The 21,356-nt window shown below is 43.7% G+C and overlaps 3 protein-coding genes across 3 annotated transcripts in view; 2 read left to right on the top strand and 1 right to left on the bottom strand.

Annotated features, from left to right (window-relative positions):
• Positions 1-3,492: 3,492 nt before the first annotated feature.
• Positions 3,493-5,916, top strand: LOC308096286 (transitional endoplasmic reticulum ATPase-like; the record flags this gene model as incomplete). Its single annotated transcript, XM_080443673.1, has 1 exon — positions 3,493-5,916. The coding sequence occupies one exon, from the start codon at positions 3,493-3,495 to the stop codon at positions 5,914-5,916; it is 2,424 nt and encodes an 807-aa protein (XP_080299799.1).
• A 9,013-nt stretch (positions 5,917-14,929) lies between these two features.
• On the bottom strand, positions 14,930-17,347 carry LOC308097084 (transitional endoplasmic reticulum ATPase-like; the record flags this gene model as incomplete). The annotated part of the gene is made up of 1 exon (XM_080444680.1): positions 14,930-17,347. One exon carries the CDS (start codon positions 17,345-17,347, stop codon positions 14,930-14,932), a length of 2,418 nt encoding a protein of 805 aa, XP_080300806.1.
• Positions 17,348-21,289: 3,942 nt separating this feature from the next.
• LOC308096964 (inositol monophosphatase 1-like) overlaps positions 21,290-21,356 on the top strand; it is a 10,227-nt gene continuing 10,160 nt past the window's right edge. Inside the window, exon 1 of the mRNA XM_080444493.1 lies at positions 21,290-21,356. This exon is cut by the window's right edge and continues 16 nt beyond it. The gene's annotated coding sequence lies outside the window, so the exon portion shown is untranslated.

Here is a 21,356-nt window from a genome sequence, read left to right as displayed (position 1 = left end):
CAAATTTTCTTCCATAATCTGAAGACTCACCCCTTCAGACTCCATCTTAGCCCGTAGCACTTGACCTAGCGTTGATGACCATGCAGACTTATGGTTAAAATGTCATTTAGATAGCATGTTATGGTATCGTATGGTTTCTATAGTTTCAGTGTACAGATAATTTGATAATATATTGTTTAGAGTTAGACTGATGTTAGGTTCTTGGTTTACTTGTGATCCTATTTTACTGAGGCACTGCACTGTCTCTGCATTTGATGTATGTGTTTACCTTGCTTAAATCTAACCATTTTTAGTACTTTGTACTTGATCGTGCTTCTTTCATGTGTTCCTTTTTTGTGTTGATTTGATTTTAGACATATAGCCGCTTAACCAATATACATGGTGGATATACCAGTGTACCAAGATTTCTCATCTCTTGTAACAAGGTTTTTTATTTATTTATTTTTTTCAATTGGGGCATCCAATTCATAAGAGGTATTCTACTTGTTATCAGCGTATTCTTTCCGGATGCTGTGCATTCATGTTGTTTCTTCACCTTTTTGCATCTTTTTGCATTTCTCTATTATTCTTAGTGATCTTTTCGCTACCCTTACTGTAGCTGTATCTGCTTTTTCCTCTGTTTCTGCCTGTGTTCTAGCTGCTGCGCTGCCTTTGGCAACTGAATTTCCCCAGCGAAATACCCGGGCGGAATACCTGGCCACCACCTCGGGTGGTTGTTCTTTTTTAGAATGTGTTGACTGTTTGACTGTCTGTCGGTTCCTGTATGTCAGTGATAATCCAGCTTTTTAATTTCAAGGACCCCCAGTTTGATATTATTTATTTTTTTCTCTTGGAGCTGAATCTACACAGTAAAATCCTTAGTGTTGACTTCACTGTGAGAGTGTACACATGGTACCATTTGGTTCCATTTGTACACTCTCTGAGTTACAGGCCCTCCTAAGAGGATCCATTTGGTATATATGTTACAGGGAAAATGGCATTCCAGGGAAATTGAAAGGGGTACGCTTGTTTTCATGCCCCTCATGCAATTCTGTAGAATCAACGCTAGAGGGCAATGCAAGCCAGACATGAGCCCCACACCACACACGCACGCATGCACAAACCAGCACGCACACACGCATGCGCACACGCGCGCGTGTACACACACATACACACACACACACACACACACACACACACACACACACACACACTCCAGGGGGCGGGCCTGGCGGGCTATGTTAGTGCAGTGAGTGGCACTTGGGGCAAACGCAGTCCCCACACAACATCATTTACGATTCTGTGCCTATCGGTACATAACTCGGACGGCGCTTAAGTCGACTAGCAGACCATCGGCCGGTCGTCGCGGGCACTCGCGCCTGGAGGCGCTCGGGCGCGACTCCTCGGCCTCAAGGTCTGCTAAGTCGGAGCGCCTTCCGTCATGGTCCAAAACTATACTTTATCAGCGAAAAAAAAGTAGTCCGCGGTTGTTTGAAAAAGTAATGTCCCAAGCTGGAGTCAAACCCCGGCTCCCAGTGGTAGTGGGTGGGGAGTCCAATGATTATCGAAGTGCGCCACTGAGGCTTGTACTAGTGGTGCAAAGTAACAAAGTAGATTTACTCAAGTACAATTGTGAGGTATTCGTACTTTACTTGAGTATTTCTCTCATATTATCCATTTTATTTTCAGCGTTCCCCTAGCGTAGCTTCCTGGTTAGTATGTTGTTGTTGTGGTCGTCGTCCTCGCATCAAAGCCCCGCCTCGCAGCACCGCCCCGTGCCTATAAAACAAGCGCTCCCCTGTCAATTTCCCTGGAATGCCATTTCCCCTGTGACATATACAATCAATCGCACAAAGCGTCTATTTCTCTCTTTCTTTCAAATTTCATGCCCAGATTTCAGATACGTCTTAGACGGCCCTGGCCTTCATGGCCGCTGTGTCCCTGCTGACAATAGGTACTGATGTCACAGTACAGATGTCAAAGAAGCTACAGACCTTGCAAAATAAATTAGTTAGGTTGAGCCTTCGGCCTGGCGGAGACGTCAAGCTCTCGAGCTTCTTTGTGTTTTATCTTTTGGGCAGATAAGTACAAATGGTCATGTATATACACTTCCTGTCTGTAGAAACATAAATCAATCAGTAAACCGGCCTCCAAGCACTCTGACAACAAGTGCCTGACATCACAGAACCAACGTCATAGACTGTCATCCAGGCACTTTGTCTATTTCACCACCGCACATCACCCAAGCAACGGTGAGTACAGATATACAGTAAATAAGCAGACACACTGGTACTGGTATCACACTACTGACGTCATAGATGACTGACATCATAGATGTGTGCGTGCCTGTGTGCGTGCCCAGGTGTGATTCATGTTGCTTTGGCGGGGCAAACACCCAACCCCCATCCAAACCATCTCCACCACCAGAACACTGTTCCTTTGCAATGTCAGAAGATTACAACACCTCTTCCTAAGATATCTTGCATATAGAACAAAAAGCTCCCCATCACTATTTGACTGGAAAAGAATAGTCAGCCTTTACAGTCCGTATTAACAGAACACTTCATATTTACTTTAAAGATCTCTTATGCTGTTGGCAGAGCGCAGGCTTTCTACTTTCTGACGGTGAAAGGTGAGGGATTAACTGACACACTCCAAAAACACAATAATAAGGCTCTGATTGTCTATTTTAGCAAACTATCATGACAATGTAACAGTTATCTGACTAAGATGCTCAAGTCGTCTGGAAAGATTGACTGCATGTATTAAATCAACTAGACACTTGGCACCGGTTTACTCGGGAACGATGCGAGTCGGGAACGATGCAAGTTGGGTGCATGCCCAACTTGGGTGTACAATACCCTTTGTATCTGTTGTCAGAGTACCCATTTTATCCGTCTGTCTGTTTGTGTCCTTTTTATGCCCATATGTGGAGTTCCGTGTGAGGCATGCCCAAGTATGGAGACCAGGCCAGTCTATGATGTCAGACATAGTAATAATGACATCAGGGATCTCCATATAAGGGGATTTGCAGATGTATTGATATTTTTGGGAGATCTGCTGATTCGACCAACTTCCCATTCGGCGTATCTAGGGTCTTCGGCGATGCCGAGTTTCAAGTGGATTAACTGCAGCCACTGGCAGTGATGTAGCATTAATGGTGTTACCTTGCCGTTGGCATTGGAAGAGTTTTGGTAGGAAAGCGACATCTAAATTCACATCCAGTGCCATTTAAGAGAGAAATGTTTGCAAATGATAACGTCCAGTGTCCAAGCCAATTCAAGACAATCATGAACAAACTGCAAGGGTGCATGCAAAAATTGGCATTGTTAAGCATGCGTAGCAACGGTTTGTGTTGTGCGTGACGTCAGACCATAGCTCTGGTATATATATATCAGCTAATGTTAGATGTTTACTCTGTGACCCTTTCTGAGTTAAAAACCAAGACCTAGAAGGTTTAAGCATTTGAGTTGATTCTTTATTAGTTATTAATATTAATCTAGGTGGTTGACCATGGCCTCAGTAGGGGAATCCAAAGATGATCATCTTTCCACTGCCATTCTGAAAAAGAAGAACAGGCCTAACAGGCTGATCGTTGATGAATCTGTCACTGATGACAATAGCGTGGTGTATCTCTCTCAGGCCAAGATGGATGAGCTGCGCATGTTCAGAGGAGACACAGTGCTGCTGAAGGGAAAGAAAAGGAGGGAGACTGTTGCGATAGTTCTTGCCGAGGACACCTGTTCTGATGAAAAGGTCCGTATGAACCGGGTTGTCCGCAACAATCTGAGGGTCCGTCTGGGGGATGTCATAAGCATTCATGCTATTCCTGATGTGAAATATGGAAAAAGAATCCATGTCCTCCCAATCGATGACACTGTAGAGGGCATTACTGGAGACCTGTTTGAGCCCTACCTCAAACCATACTTCCACGAGGCTTACAGGCCCATTCGCAAAGGTGACATCTTCCTGGTCAGGGGTGGCATGCGTGCCGTGGAGTTCAAAGTAATAGAGACTGATCCCTCCCCCTACTGCATCGTTAACCAGGAAGCAGTCATCCATTGTGAGGGGGATCCCATCAAGAGAGAGGATGAGGAGGAGTCCCTGAATGAGGTTGGCTATGATGACATTGGAGGAGTGAGGAAGCAGCTGGCGCTGATCAAAGAGATGGTGGAGCTGCCTCTTAGACACCCTGCGCTGTTCAAAGCAATTGGAGTCAAGCCACCACGTGGTATCCTTCTGTATGGACCCCCTGGAACAGGAAAGACCCTGCTAGCTAGAGCTGTTGCAAATGAAACTGGAGCCTTCTTTTTCCTTATTAATGGTCCTGAAATCATGAGTAAAATGGCTGGAGAAAGTGAGAGTAACTTGAGAAAGGCCTTCGAGGAAGCAGAGAAGAATGCCCCAGCCATCATCTTCATTGATGAGCTTGATTCCATCGCCCCCAAGAGAGATAAGACTCACGGAGAAGTGGAGAGGCGTATTGTGTCTCAGCTCCTCACCCTGATGGACGGTCTGAAGCAGAGAACTCATGTCGTTGTAATGGCTGCAACCAACAGGCCCAACAGCATTGACATGGCTCTTAGGAGATATGGGCGTTTTGATAAGGAGGTGGACATTGGAATTCCTGATGCAACAGGCAGACTGGAGATCCTCCAGATTCACACCAAGAACATGAAGCTGGCTGATGATGTTGACATTGAACGGGTGGCCAATGAGACCCATGGACACGTGGGTGCAGATCTGGCTGCTCTCTGCTCTGAGGCAGCTCTGCAGGCTATCAGAAAGAAGATGGACCTGATTGACCTGGAGGATGACACTATTGACGCTGAACTCCTGAATTCCCTGGCTGTCACCATGGATGACTTCAAGTGGGCCCTGACCCAGAGCAACCCATCAGCACTGAGGGAGACAGTGGTCGAGGTTCCCAACGTCAGCTGGGAGGACATCGGAGGTCTGCATGATGTCAAGAGGGAGCTGCAGGAGCTGGTGCAGTATCCAGTGGAACACCCAGAAAAGTTCCTGAAGTTTGGCATGACCCCATCAAAGGGTGTGCTGTTCTACGGCCCACCCGGTTGTGGTAAGACCCTGCTGGCCAAGGCCATTGCTAACGAATGCCAGGCTAACTTCATCTCCATCAAAGGACCTGAGCTGCTCACTATGTGGTTTGGAGAGTCTGAGGCCAATGTAAGAGAGATCTTTGACAAGGCTCGGCAGGCGGCCCCTTGTGTCCTGTTTTTCGATGAGCTAGACTCAGTAGCCAAGTCACGCGGTGCCAACATTGGAGATTCTGGTGGAGCAGATCGTGTCATCAACCAGATGCTCACGGAGATGGACGGCATGACCAGCAAGAAGAACGTCTTCATCATTGGAGCCACCAACAGACCTGACATCATCGACCCCGCCATCCTGAGACCTGGCCGTCTGGACCAGCTCATCTACATCCCCCTACCTGATGAAAAGAGCAGGATCAATATCTTCAAGGCCACCCTTCGCAAGAGCCCCCTCAGCAAGGATGTGGACATCGACTTCCTGGCCAAGATGACCAACGGCTTCTCTGGAGCCGATCTCACAGAGATCTGCCAGCGGGCGTGTAAGCTGGCCATCAGAGAGAGCATTGAGAATGAGATTCGCAGAGAGAAGGAGAGGGAGACACACCCATCAGCTATGGAAGTAGAGGAGAGCGACCCTGTGCCCGAGCTCAGGAAGGACCACTTTGAGGAGGCCATGCGATTTGCTCGCCGCTCCGTCAGTGACAACGACATCCGCAAATATTCAATGTTCGCACAGACACTGCAGCAGAGTCGTGGTTTTGGCTCCTTCAGGTTTCCCTCCAGTGCTACAGGGGGCAGCGTTCCAAACCAAGTGTCAGGAGGCACTGGTAGTGGCCCAGCCCCAGTCTTCAATCCAGAGAACGATGACGACCTTTACGGATAAGCATATACTGCCTCTAAATGGCCAATATTTATTCACACCCGTCCAAAATCTCACCAGATTCCAAATTTTTAGGACCTTGTACCCTTTATGTATGATATCCCTCTGGTGGCGACAGCATGTAGCTGCCTAGCCGATAAACGTGGTACTTACAGTATATACGATGTACCTGTATACCAAGGTGCCAAGATTTGTCATCTCCTGTCTAACCACATATAACTTAGATGTTCTCAGACAAACACTCTGGTTTCCATTAGTTGACCTCTGATGCGTAGGATGTTCAACTTCAATGTCAACCATTCCCAACTGGTTCATAAAATAAGGTGAACGTTGCATCAAACATAATGGACGTCATAGTATAAAATTAAAAAAAGTTCATGAATATAGTTTGAACGGTTGAAAAGAAATTAAAAAAAGTTTTTACTATTATCCAAAGGAGACAATTTCAAAATTCAACAAAGCTTCCTAGGTGAAAGTATGACTGAGCTAGAGCGTGCCAAAGTTTTGAGAATTTAATAAAAGAATAACGAATTGTGAGAAAAATAGGCTCTCTACAGAGAGATTTTTTTTTTTTTAACCTAACGTTTTTTTTTTGAGTGGGTGCATCTTGGTGACAGAGAGGTAAAACACTCACCACCTCTGCAGAAAATAAACAGCAGTGGTTGAGTTTTTTTTTTTCTTATTTCTAAGGCGATGCCAATAAAGTGCAATAAAGTGGATTGGTCGGACGTTTTTTGAGACTAGACTAGGCCCATAACTTTGGTGATTGACAATTTGCTGATGATCGATCCAGCGGTTTGCATGAAAAGAAATCATAAAAATAATTTTTTGATTGATTTTTATTGCCAAAAATGAATATAGTATATTTTGTACATATCTGTACATATCTGCGAAAAAACACAAAAGCTTGGAAGCTTGTTTCCACTGTGATCCTTTTTGAGTGCAAATGTGTGTGTGTAAACTGAGGATGTAGGGGTGGGTAGCAGAGACATACTGAAACATTCTAACAATTATTCAATTATACTTTCTCAATAATAACATTCTATAATAATTATAATTATAAACTTTATAGAGCATTTATCAAAGCAAAGTTATAAAGTGTATTACTTAAATGAAAAATCGAATCAAATAACAAAAAACATTACACGTGCAAAAAGTGTGAAATAGAAAAAAAAACATTAAGAGCATCAACAATAACTATTATGTGAAGGCACTTCGACAATACCAAAAGAATTACAAGATTAACAATGGAAACCGAATGACCTCAGACCCTCATTCAGCAAAAAAACAATGTTCTGGATGATATTATCCTCCCAAGTTGGTGAGACAGATGTGACAGACGTTGCATCAAACATTATGGATGTTATATATTATATAATATTATAATTTATATTGTTTAGTTCTTTATTCTAAAAGTCCTGGCTATTTTGAAAAATGTTACAGCTTAACTGAAAGTATTTTTGAGAAGATAAAGGACCACTTGTCTCTGCCGCACAGCGGTGTTGTCGGTCGGTGTCCTCTCCTTGACTCGGACACCCATTTTCAAAATATCTTCATTGGTCCTCACAAATGCTCAGTGGTGTAAAGTAACTAAGTACATTTACTCAAGTACTGCACTTAAGTACAATTCTGAGGTACTTTTTACTTTACTGGAGTATTTCCAATTGTCTATACTTTTACTTCTACTCCACTACATCTCAGAGGCAAATATTGTACTTTTACTCTACTACAATTATTTGAAAACTTTAGTTACTAGTTACTTTTCAGATATCAATTATTACATTATAAAACATACATTAACCACTTTAGCCCTATTTTATACATAGGCTATTTGAAAATAGCCGATCTACAAGCTCACAACGTGTCGCATCGCGACGCGTTGTGAGCTTGTAGATCTGCTATTTTCAAACATTTTAGTACTTTTACTTTTGGTACTTTAAGTACATTTTGATACCAATACTTTAATACTTTTACTTAAGTACATTTTTGATTCCGGACTTTTACTTGTAACAGAGTATTTCTACATTGCAGTATTGGTACTTTTACTTAAGTAAAACATTTGTGTACTTTTTCCACCACTGGTCATAACCAGGTGCGCTCAGTGGAAAACATTACGGTATCTCTGTCAGGCCGGGTGGAACTCTATATTTGGGCATGTCTATAACGTCAGTCATCTGAGGCATATCTATGACGTATGACTCCTTTTGGGCAAGGTTTCAGCCTGATCCGACCGTCCTTAACTACCATCATAAAATGAAAGTTAAATATTTCAAATATACACAACATGTGTGGGGAAAGAAATACGTGGAGGCCTACTGGCAGTGTGCCCAAGAACTTTGGCACTGATCAAGTCTTGACAGTTTGCCAGAACACCCTGGGCTTCTCCATGTCTGACATGAAACCCTCCAACAGCTGGCAAAGCCATATGTCCCATCAAGGCTATAGAGTGGGCCACTTGTGAGCCCAGGAGGAGTGCTCATAGGCAGTTAGAGAGAGTGAGGAGAGTCAGTCCCCGGTGATGGGGGTTCTAAGACCTCCATGTGGTGCATGGCTATGCATTAGAACAACAGGGGGTGTCCCTCTGGCGGTCTAGCTCACTGGATAGTCCCGCTGGTCCCAATGGACCTCCACACGGATCTGCTTCCTCCGATGCCCAAGATAGGTAGCCTCGTGTAGCCAGACTATATCACTGCAGGTTTTTTTGCACTCGCAGATTCGTCTGGTCCCAGGCTACAAGATAGGTGCTCATGGACAGACATAGGTAGAGTTGTTCCCCGGGGGTGTCCGGCAGACAGGGATACTACATGTCAGATTGTCTCACAGGAGGGTATCTGTTTTTTTTGTGTTTAAAAAAAAAAAGTTATATTATATTACCAGGGGTCACAAGTGACTTATTATTAGGGCTTTCCCCTCTACCCTCCCCATAGTTTAAAAAATAAATAAATAAAACTCCAGAACAAAAACACAGAGCATTAGGTGTATGTTGAAAGCAATGCTTGTCTGTCAGATAGCAGCAGGGAAATGGCCCCTTATGGGCCTGGAGGTTGGTTACACTAGGATAATAGAGATTGGAGATGTACACCTTTCCCCTCTAGATGTTAAAGGTAGGGTAAGTGATTTGCGTTGGTTAAAATAATTGTTAAATAGCTCTATATTCTGATAGTACTCATTGCTATAGAGTGTTTATTCAGTAAAAGGAGTCTCCTTGTCTCTCCACCTCTTTATTAAACAGAAAATGCATTTTCGTTTCAGTTTCAGTTTCATTTCCAATTTTATCCAACCAGGACAGAGAACTCAATCAGGATACAGATTAAACAAGTGAAATTGGAAGTGATGACACTAAGAAATGAGCAGACAAAATTGGAACTGGAACACTATACAAATTAAGCTTAAAAATGGGTACTTTCTCCTGATTGGCTGAGATTTTGACACCTACCGAAAATTTTATTTTCTGTTTATTAAAGAGCTGGAGAGACAGGGAGACATCTGTTACTGAAAAAACACTCTATAGCAATGATTACTATCAGAATATAGTATTTTAACCTTTTAACAAAATACTTTTTGTTTTAACCAAAAAATATCACTTACCCTACCTTTAAAAAAGCTCCAAGCAAAGGTAAATGCTATCCCTTCCACACTCCTGCCTATAGACACCCAGTAGACAGTTCTGACAGTTCTACACTGTTCTCTCAGGCCCATAAGGGGCCATATCTCTTCACTGTATCCCCACTGAGGAGACCATCTTCCCCATACACCTGATGGCCAAGCTCAGTCCCCAAATCTGGAGCTTCTCAAATAGAGAGAGAGAGAGACAACCCAGGACTCCCTGTACTTCCAGCCGCCCGACCCCCCCCCCCCTCTTACCTCCACGCCCACGCCCACGCCCACGCCCACGCCCACACCCACCCCTCACCTCCAGAGGTATACCAGGCCCTATAGGTGACCTTGACTTCTGAGGCAATTGACACTGTGGAGTAGTATCTCATATTTAAATAAACGAATAAAGCAGCTTTTACATGCACCCAGCAGTGTATTCACACAAAAAAATGGGTTTATGATGAGCAGGAAAAGTGAGCATCACATCGCAATACATTGTGAGCTTGTAGATCTGCTATTTTCATGATTTCTTGAAAGTTTTTCAATGTATAATTTTTTACTGAAATTCTTTTGAATAATGTTAGATTTTTGTAAGTTCTGAAAAATGTTTGACTTGTGAAATGATAATAAGCAGATTGTTACTCGTGAGTCGTGACACATAATAATGGGTCTGTGGCCCAAAATGGGTCTCAAGACTCTCAACCCCATTGTTTGGGAAACACTGCCCTAGGGGAGTTGAATTTTTTTCTTTCTTTCTTTTTTTAAGTATTGCCAGACACTTTTACAAACACATTGGTGAAGCCATTTATTGTTAAGGAATTTGTCCCAAGTTTTTTGTAATAACCCCTATGAATGACAATTGTCACAATAAATATGAGTTTTAAGCCATTTCCTCACATTTGATCTCAAATCAGAATATGGCAGTGGATTTCCCATACATGAAAACCTTAAAAAGCAAAATCGAATCAAGTTTCTACCTTGTTTAGTTAGAAACATATTTTCAATATGGTTCAGTATAGTGGTGGCCGCCATCTTTAAATGGTCAATTTTGAGGCATTAGCAGCAGTGGTGTCATGGGTACCACAGTGCTCCACCGGTAAATGTTTTCACGCGCACCCACAAAGTACGGTGCACGCGCACCCCCCCCCCCCCTAGATTCATTCACCAGCCAAGTAGGTTACCCAAATGGCTACTTTGCATAACAGGTTTACAAGTGAGTGTGAAAATGTATCCTCACTCCTCGCATCTATTTACTACACGGTAAGCAACACAGCATTTTGGCTTCAGTAGCCGCTGCTGCCAGTATCCTATATCTGCACGCAGCAATGCCTCAGCCACAGTCCAAGAGAAAGATATACTCTTGAAAGCAAACTTTTTGTTTCAGCTCCTATAATTCATGGCATTCCTTCAATTTTTATTAGTTTAAAAAGACAACAACTAAGCTAAAAAACATTTCCTATACAAACATGTTTCTTACTTTAAGGTAAAATAAAATGCGTGCGTGGTTAACTGTAATCACCAGTACACCCCTGATTAGCAGCCATTTCTGGAATGGACATACAGCAGGATTCAGCACCCCTCAATACCCCTAAAAAACATGTATGCCCTAAATTAACACAATTTGCCTTCAGCACTTTAAATAAGCACATTTTCAGAAATTCTGCCTAAACTAATTGTTGGCCTAAAAAGCATTTTTGGTATGGTCATACTTAGGCCATTTTCAAAACGTTCCCTTCATACAATTCCTTGAAACTTTCTTTCTGTCATTCAGGACATAGTCTCGCGTGGCCAGTCTGTTGCCTCCCACAATTTTCAAATGTTTCCGGTCAAATATAAAAAATATATTTTCGTGAACGGAAGGGCCAGTTTCCTCTCTCGGATTTCGGGAGGTGTAGTTCCAGACTCCATATAGCATTCGGAGATTGTGGAATAGTTGTCTGACTACGCGAGACTATTCAGGACATATTAAGGATACAAAATCAGCTGAGTTTGGTTTTGTTGCAATTAGTGGGAGGCTAACCCCCATTTTTGCATAAAATGCCTGGACTACTTCTATTGAGACATTTAGATCGTTTTCAACGGTCATGTCCCTAGACACAGGATCTGACAGGAATTTTGACCTGATAGTCAAGATTAATTTAATCCCCCGAGCAAGCAGGCAGGCTCTATTAGCTCAATGGTAAAAAATGTCAGCACTTGCGCAGGAAACCGGGTTCAAATCCGGGTAGAAGAGGAAAGTTACATGTGTGTGCAGTGCAGTGTGCAGCAGCTTTAAGTTCTTAATTATTGGTATGAAAACTACATTTTCTTGGTTTTAAAGGAAAAATATAATGTGATTTTATTTTACTTTTAATCCTCCTATAATTTGAGAAACCTCTGTCTGTAGTGCGTGGTGAGGCCAAAAACTGTTCTGCCCGGTTCTCCTCAGTGGCTGGAGCAATTGATCTGAATTTGCACACATGGCCATTGACCATTACCATGTGCACCTAACAGCGAAGCCAGTTTTTTTATTTCACCAAATCTCAGCTGTTTATTAGCGTTTTGGTGTAAAATAATGTCGCCATGGTTACGGGGCTGCCCAGCTATGGGACGAACTGCCTCCCGGGTTGCCAGATCATGTGCGCGTATCCCCCCACGGATGCGTCGACCGGGTGTGGACTAGTATTAAATTAATAATTTTATAAATTATATTATAATTCAAAAAATCTTAGTCAAGGAGAGGACGCCGACCGACAACAATCCTGTCCGGCAGAGAGACAAGCAAAGCTATGAGAAGCTGGTAAGATACTACCTATGAGTTATATCTGAAATGCAAAGCCAATACATTAACACAACTATGTTCAACGTCAATCCGTAACGCCAGAAGCCCTAGACATTAAAATGAGCCATAAAGACATAATAGTTACACAACTGCACCTTGAGCCCAAGATTTGAAGGAACAAGCTGTCATAGGAATGTGTAGGAATGACCTCATTGGTTGCAGAGATTGAGGAGCTGAGAAGTCGCTGTGAAACAGACAGGCCATATATGGAGATCCGACTATCCCAAGTTGATGCATCATAGATTACTGTAGTAGTACTGACATCATCGACTGGTCTCCAAGTACTGACAATTGGCACTGATGCCATAGTCCTGATGTCCCCAAACTCTTCCAAATTAACAATGTTATAGAGACGCCCAAGTTCCACACGGCCTGGCGGAGATAAGCGTTCCACTGAGTGCAACCTACCTAGTTATGACTGATGATAGTACATTACCACCCGATCTACTATGAATCACCACATTCCTTCTTAGGCTTAGGTTTAGGCTTCAGGCTTAAGCAAAAGCTAAAATGTACTTTAGATAGCATGTTAGACAGATGCCAGATTCATTTGTAGACCTTGCATCCTGTAGTGTGTATAGTTTCAATGTACAGATTATAAATGTTTTGATATTATACTGTATACCTACCTATGATCCTAGACGACTATTTCTATGTATTTGATGTATTACCTTGTGTTTACCTTCTAAATTGCACTGGATTAAGAGCGTCTGCTAAATGCCTAAATTGTAAATTGTATTCTATTGTATTCTATTCTTTATCCTTCATCAAAATCATGGCACGCTCTAGCTCTGCCATAATTTCACGTAGAAGCTTCATTCAAACTGTAAAATTGATCGTCCTTTGGGAACAGCCAGGAGTTTAATTTCTTTTTGGTTAGTCCTTTACTTTGGGAAAAAAAATAACAGGGGGGCTATGACGTCCGTAATTGTTGGATGCAACGTCCACTACATCAGACGCACCAACTTGGGAGAGTTTTGGTATGGATAAAACTTCCTCCGGAGCATTGTTTTGTATTTCAATCGCCCTCTCAGCACCTATTGCACAAGTGTTTGCTCTGGGGGTGCATTAGGTTTATGAGCCTTCCCAACAATCCTTGCCTAAATGAGAGTCTGAGGACAGTGGGTGTCGTTTGGTTTCCGTGTTGGTCTTGTTATTGTTTGGTATTGTCAAAGGATGAGAAAGGGGCAGAAGACACGCACATCCCAAACCTGCTAGGCTGGATGCTGGCTCAAAACTTCAACGACTGAGGTGCTGGCTCAAAACTTCAACGTCTGAGGTGCTGGCTCAAAACCTCAACGTCTGAGGTGCTGGCTCAAAACCTCAACGTCTGAGGTGCTGGCTCAAAACCTCAACGTCTGAGGTGCTGGCTCAAAACCTCAACGTCTGAGGTGCTGGCTCAAAACCTCAACGTCTGAGGTGGCTCGACACATTACCACCAAATAAATTAGCACACAGGATTACACTGGTGCAGATTTTATTCAGTTTCCTTATTTGGTATTGTAAGGCCATCCCATAATAAATAGATTTTTTTCCCCCAGAATTGTAGCCTACTGTTGATTCTCTTAATGTTTTTGTTGCCAGACCCAAGGGGTCGGCCTACATGAGGCTTTGTCCCCCTTTCGTCCATACATGGGCATAAAAGTCTGCCTTTTTTTCGTCCCCCTTTCGTCCATACATGGGCATAAAAGGGACCTCTGAATTTTGTCCCCCTTTCGTCCATACATGGGCATAAAAGGGAATTTATTCTGGGTCTGGCAGAACCAGGTCTCACACTGCTCTTTTTACACACTTAATCGTTTTTGTTCTGTTCTTTGATTAGACTTTAAAAAAAAAAGTTTTTGCTTCAATAAATGCTCTTTTTAAAGTTACATTTTATAATTGGAAGTGAAAGGCAGTCGGATCAGGCTAAAACCTTGCCCAAATATGGAGTCGTGGATGACAGATGCCATAAACTTCTAAATATGGAGTTTTACCCGACCTAGTGGACATGCGTTACACTGAGTGCACCTTTCTAGTTCTTTAATTTAATTATTTGTTTACATGAAAATGCCATCAATATCAATGTTACATAAAATCTGAAAACCCAACACCTCATGCCGGAGGCGTCGCTACTGGGAATCGAACTCCGGTCTCTGCAGAGATGGATGGGTCAGATGTAAAAAAAAAAGAACTCATTCATTAGTGGGCTCAATCTAAGCAGAGAGCCCAGTTAGTTTAGTTTCTCACTATTCTCACGTTTGTCTCCTTCGGGGAATAGTCAGTACTTTCACTATCTCTTTGATGTATTCTATACTTTTTGAAATCTTTAACTTTTATTTAAAACATTTTAACAAGTCCTGTATGATTGATGCAACGTCCGCCATCAAGAGATCGTCCCCTCACTGTTCCTCCCAGAACAGTAGCCTAACATCCATCTGTTATGTGTGGCTAGACAGGAGATGACCAATCTTGGCACCTGATATACAGGTATATCATACATTTCTTCTGTTTATTGGCTTAGTGGCTAAATGCTTTCGCCACCTGAGTCCAATGTAGAATATGGGGAGATTTTATACATGTGTGATCACAATATACTCTCATAAGTAAAGCATATGCTTATCCGTAAAGGTCGTCATCGTTCTCTGCATTGAAGACTGGGCCACTACCAGTGCCACTTGACGCCTGGTCTGGACCACTGCCCTCTGTAGCACTGGCGGGAAACTTGAAGGAGGCGAAACCACGACTCTGCTGCAGCGTCTGTGCGAACATTGCATATTTGCGGATGTCGTTGTCACTGACGGAGCGACGAGCAAATCGCATGGCCTCCTCAAAGTGGTCCTTCCTGAGCTCGGGCACAGGGTCGCTCTCCTCTACTTCCATAGCTGATGGGTGTGTCTCCCTCTCCTTTTCTCTGCGAATCTCATTCTCAATGCTCTCTCTGATGGCCAGCTTACACGCCCGCTGGCAAATCTCTGTGAGATCGGCTCCAGAGAAGCCGTTGGTCATCTTGGCCAGGAAGTCGATGTCCACATCCTTGCTGAGGGGGCTCTTGCGAAGGGTGGCCTTGAAGATATTGATCCTGCTCTTTTCATCAGGTAGGGGGATGTAGATGAGCTGGTCCAGACGGCCAGGTCTCAGGATGGCGGGGTCGATGATGTCAGGTCTGTTGGTGGCTCCAATGATGAAGACGTTCTTCTTGCTGGTCATGCCGTCCATCTCCGTGAGCATCTGGTTGATGACACGATCTGCTGCTCCACTACCTCCCATGCTGGCACCGCGTGACTTGGCTACTGAGTCCAGTTCATCGAAAAACAGGACACAAGGGGCCGCCTGCCGAGCCTTGTCAAAGATCTCTCTTACATTGGCCTCAGACTCTCCAAACCACATAGTGAGCAGCTCAGGCCCTTTGATGGAGATGAAGTTAGCCTGGCATTCGTTTGCAATGGCCTTGGCCAGCAGGGTCTTACCACAACCGGGTGGGCCGTAGAACAGCACACCCTTTGATGGGGTCATACCGAACTTCAGGAACTTTTCTGGGTGTTCGACTGGATACTGTACCAGCTCCTGCAGCTCCCTCTTGACATCACCCAAACCGCCGATGTCTTCCCAGCTGACATTGGGAACCTCGACCACTGTCTCCCTCAGTGCTGATGGGTTGCTCTGGGTCAGGGCCCACTTGAAGTCATCCATGGTGACAGCCAGGGAATTCAGGAGTTCAGCGTCAATGGTGTCATCCTCCAGGTCAATCAGGTCCATCTTCTTTCTGATAGCCTGCAGAGCTGCCTCAGAGCAGAGAGCAGCCAGATCTGCACCCACGTGTCCATGGGTCTCATTGGCCACCCGTTCAATGTCAACATCATCAGCCAGCTTCATGTTCTTGGTGTGAATCTGGAGGATCTCCAGTCTGCCTGTTGCATCGGGGATTCCAATGTCCAACTCCTTATCAAAACGCCCATATCTCCTAAGAGCCGTGTCAATGCTGTTGGGCCTGTTGGTTGCAGCCATGACGATGACATGAGTTCTCTGCTTCAGACCGTCCATCAGGGTGAGGAGCTGAGACACAATACGCCTCTCCACTTCTCCGTGAGTCTTATCTCTCTTGGGGGCGATGGAATCAAGCTCATCAATGAAGATGATGGCTGGGGCATTCTTCTCTGCTTCCTCGAAGGCCTTTCTCAAGTTACTCTCACTTTCTCCAGCCATCTTACTCATGATTTCAGGACCATTAATAAGGAAAAAGAAGACTCCGGTTTCATTTGCAACAGCTCTAGCCATAAGGGTCTTTCCTGTTCCAGGGGGTCCATACAGAAGGATACCACGTGGTGGCTTGACTCCAATTGCCTTGAACAGCGCAGGGTGTCTAAGAGGCAGCTCCACCATCTCTTTGATCAGCGCCAGCTGCTTCCTCACTCCTCCAATGTCATCATAGCCAATCTCATTCAGGGACTCCTCCTCATCCTCTCTCTTGATGGGTTCCCCTTCACAGTGGATGACTGTTTCCTGGGCCACAATGCAGTAGGGTGAGGGATCAGTCTCTACCACTTTGAACTCCACGGCACGCATGCCACCCCTGACCAGGAGGATGTCGCCTTTGTGAACGGGCCTGAAAGATTCGTGGAAGTATGGTTTGAGGTAGGGCTCAAACAGGTCTCCAGTAATGCCCTCTACAGTGTCATCGATCGGGAGAACATGGATTCTTTTTCCATATTTCACATTGGGAAGTGGATGAACGCTGATGACATCCCCCAGACGCACTCTTAGATTGCTGCGGACAACCCTGCTCATGCGGACCCTTTCATCAGAACAGGTGTCTTCGGAGAGAACAATGCACACAGTCTCCCTCCTTTTCTTTCCCTTCAGCATCACTGTGTCTCCGCGAAACAGCTGCAGCTCGTCCATCTTGGCCTGAGAGAGGGCGACCACGCTATTGTCATCAGTGACGGCTTCATCAACGATCAGCCTGTTTGGCCTGTTCTTCTTTTTCAGAATGGCAGTGGAAAGATGATCATCTTTTGATTCTGCTACTGAGGCCATGGTTGTCTTCTACTAATTGATTTATATAAATGAATAGTTTTTAAAAAGCTAGCTAAATGTCCGCAAAGCAAAGAAATCCTTCTCCGACAATTTCTAGGTTTTGATCTCTCACCCTGACAAAGTCCGCAATCAGAACATTTAAAATCCTTCTACAGCATCTTATATACTGCAGACTGACCGAGGGTCTGACGTCACACACGATACAAACTGTTGCTAGGTTGCAGGTGACTTAGCAACTGTTTCTATTGTGTGTGACCCTAGCAATATTGCACTGTAGAAATACTAGTAAAAGTCCAGAATTAAAAATGTACTTGAGTAAAAGTACAAAAGTATTGGTACCAAAAGTAGAAAGTACTCATTATGCAGAATGTCCCATTTCACAAGTTTTCAAATGTATAAAAATCGTTTGAAAATAGCAGATCTACAAGTTCACGCATTGTGAGCTTGTAGATCGGCTATTTTCAAATGGCCGAAATGTATATAGGGCTGAAGTGGTTAATGTATGTTTTGTAATAATAATCAAAATCTACAAAGTAACTAGTAACTAACGTTTTCAAATAATTGTAGAGTAGTAAAAGTATAATATTTGCCTATGAGATGTAGTGGAGTAGAAGTAATAGTACTGAAAATTGGTTACTCCAGTAAAGTAAAAATCTCCAACATCAACATCAGCCCCGAAGCCCAGCCCCGAGTTTGCCCAGAAGGTCTCTCACCCTCCTCCACCACCCACTTGATGGCTTCCTGTCGCAGTGCCATGAAAGAAATTAAGGGACGTTGTCTTACAATTCTCTTTAACTTCTGCCACAAGGACACATGTTCAACAAACGGGTCTGTGACCAGGGTATCTACTGTATAGGTCTATCAACCTACTGTATTTAGGTATGCAGACTTTATATCCTCAATTAATGCCAACAGACTCCCCCTCTTTCTGATTTCGATCAAATAGAACTGTTTCTGCGAGTTAACAAAGGAAGAGGTGGAACCATACCGGTCTTTCAAGATGGTTAAGATGGTATCTGGCTGCTCCCGCTCTGCCAGTGAACAAAGTCTAATCTTGGCCTTTGCTTCCCCCTCCAAACGATCATAAAGGAAGTGAGCCTTCTCTCTGTCAGTCATATGCCTGTTCCTCAAGCATGACTCTACATTCTCTATCGCAGTGATTCTCAACCTAATTTCAAGGACCCCCATATGATTCAAAATACTAGAGGTTCGGCCCTCACATCTAGAGATTGGGCTGCTTTGGGGCCCTCACAGCTACGTTGCGCCAGTGATCCAACTGATATGGCCATATTTGGAGATCTCTATCTGTCAGTCCATGTCCCTTTTTATGGGCATATATGGAGATCTCTGTATCTGTCAGTCCTTGTCCCATTTATGACCATATATGCTGACTGATTTGTTAGGACAACATCCTATTTTTTCCACTTGTACACTCTCAGAGTTACAGACCCGTAAGGGTCCATGTGGACCCCTGGTGGTCCCCGAACCTCGCATTGAGAACCAGTTCTCTATCCATACATGAATTGATATAGGTCAAGTTTGGATCTGTAACCCGAGAAGAGGGGGCATTTCCTCTCTTTGAATGTAGAGAAAACATTCAAGTTGCGGTGCAAGCAAGTTTGGTGAAGCAGAATTTCTGCTGGGGGGGGGGGGTAAACCTCCTGAATTAGTACTTGTAAAAGGAGTAATAGTACTTGTATCTAAACGCAGAACCAAAGGTCCCTCCAATTACTGTTCCTCATTGCAACTCCACCGTTTTACTGCTAAATGACACAAAAAGCGGAAAACACAAGGAGAACAAACAATCGGGTCCAGTCGCTGTCACGGCTGCCTTTGCTTCTCGTGGTTGGTCTATTGCGGCAGTCCAAGAGCCTTCTTCTGTTGTCAAGCTCCAGCCACTGTTTTCTATTTCAACAAAATAAAATAAAGCCAAAATACATGAAAAATAGTCTGCCTCAGCTGAAATGAAAACGTTTTATTTTTCTTTTCTCACTTTTAGAGCACGATCTGTGGTCATTATTGGGACCCTAGTTAAAAATAGATCGCAAACATTTCCATAAATCATTTTTTGGGCATTCTTTTTATCGAAAGTCCAAACGCTGTGATTACATCAGCAGGTCCGGAACAATTTCATAGGCTATCCTTGTTCAAAACGGGGGAAATTAAGCAGAGAGAGCCTCATTTAATGCAATAGTTTTGCAGTTATTGAAACTATTCTATTAAAAGTGTATGACTTGGACAGAAGTAGATAGATTACCATTTTGTGTGCGTGGGTGCGTTCAAGAGAGAGTTAATTTGTTCTGAATTCTGAGTGACCTGCCTGATAATGTGCAGTTATATAGAACACACACACACACACACACACACACACACACACACACACACACACACACACACACACAAATGTGAGGTCTTGGTTTGTTCTGCACTCTGGATGTTAAGTGCATGCACGCTCCACGTGCGCTGCACGCTCACTTCACTCACTCCTGTCGTGACACAGTGACCTCATGAGCATCCACACGACAGGAAAACCAGATATGCTGACGACCTTGACGGAGTTCAAGAAATAAAAACCCACACTGACACAAATACAATAGCTGCACACAGAAATACATTGCGTTTCAAAATGTAGGCCTACAATCAAATATATTTTCTCAAAGGGAAAAATATGCTGGAAAACTAGCTTTTCTACCAGCAGCTTTCAAATACCTCGTAGCTTTTAGTTTAAATGAAATGTATTGTAGTCTCTGAGGTGTCCCTTTTGGCTTTAACAATATTTAGCATGTTCTTTAACTATATAAATATTATTTAACAATATTTTTCATGATATATAAATATTCTCCAATCTGTCTGGAAAGACGAGGAGGTGATAGTTATCTAACTTGTCTTTTAGAAAAACATTGGTGTCAGTTTGTCTCTCCTCCTCCCTGAGGCTCCCTCGGGTTTCCTGCACTCCAACCAGCCAATCAGGCTAAAGCACCGCTCGCACCGACAACCAATCACCGAACATGAAACAGGCATGTATAGGACATGGACCATGCGGCGGGCTTGGGTGGGTGTGTGTGTGTGTGTGTGTGTGTGTGTGTGTGTGTGCTCTACAGCTACAGTGCTTTTACTGTCTTATATCATAAGACTGATCTGTCTGTCTGTCTGTCTTATTTTTCTTCTGTGGTTCTTGCAGAAAAACAACACTTTCCCACCTGTCATCCTCTCTTACAGAAGTTGTTTCTGTAGGACATACATTTGATGTGTTTTTTTAAAATATATAAATCTCTATGGGAGAGATTTCTGTTTGATGATGATTTAACCACTCAGACCCCAGCATCCCTAATCTGGAGGGGAACATTTACAACGATCTACAAAGTCACAAAGCGCCTCGTTGCGATGCTTTGTGACCTTGTAGATCGGATATTTCTGTTTAAGACATTTGGTGTAGATCGAAAAAGAACGTACCATAGGTTCATACGTTTTTAAGTTCAAGCACACACGCACGCACACACACACACACACACACACACACACACACACACACACACACACACACACACACACACACACACACACACACACACAGACATATCTGCTTTCTCACTGGAGTGCTCGTTCTTGCTTTTCTCTCTCTCTCTCTCTCGCTCTCACACTCACACACATATGCAGACATGCTGTACTCGCATTCACACACGCACACACACACACGCACACACACACGCACACGCACACGCACACGCACACGCACACGCACACGCACACACACGCACACAACCCACAGAACACAAAACAACAAGTGAACCTAGGAATCTTATACAGTGGACCAATGCAGTGCAATTGAACTCAGGTCTGTTTTACTAAGACTAGAGGGTCTAAGTGGTTAATTTCTCACTCGAGGTAAAACTCAGGGAGGAGCCTGGTGGACGCGCATCGCTCCAATTGGTACACTGCTGGGAGGGGGGCGTGGTCTGGCTGCAGAGCAGCAAGTATAAAGTTGTGAGAAGTAAACAGTCCAGAAGAG

This window comes from Gymnoscopelus braueri (genome assembly GCF_963280865.1).
Source record: "Gymnoscopelus braueri genome assembly, chromosome: 12".
Classification (NCBI taxonomy): domain Eukaryota; kingdom Metazoa; phylum Chordata; class Actinopteri; order Myctophiformes; family Myctophidae; genus Gymnoscopelus; species Gymnoscopelus braueri.
This window is presented reverse-complemented; position numbering and strand designations above follow the sequence as displayed.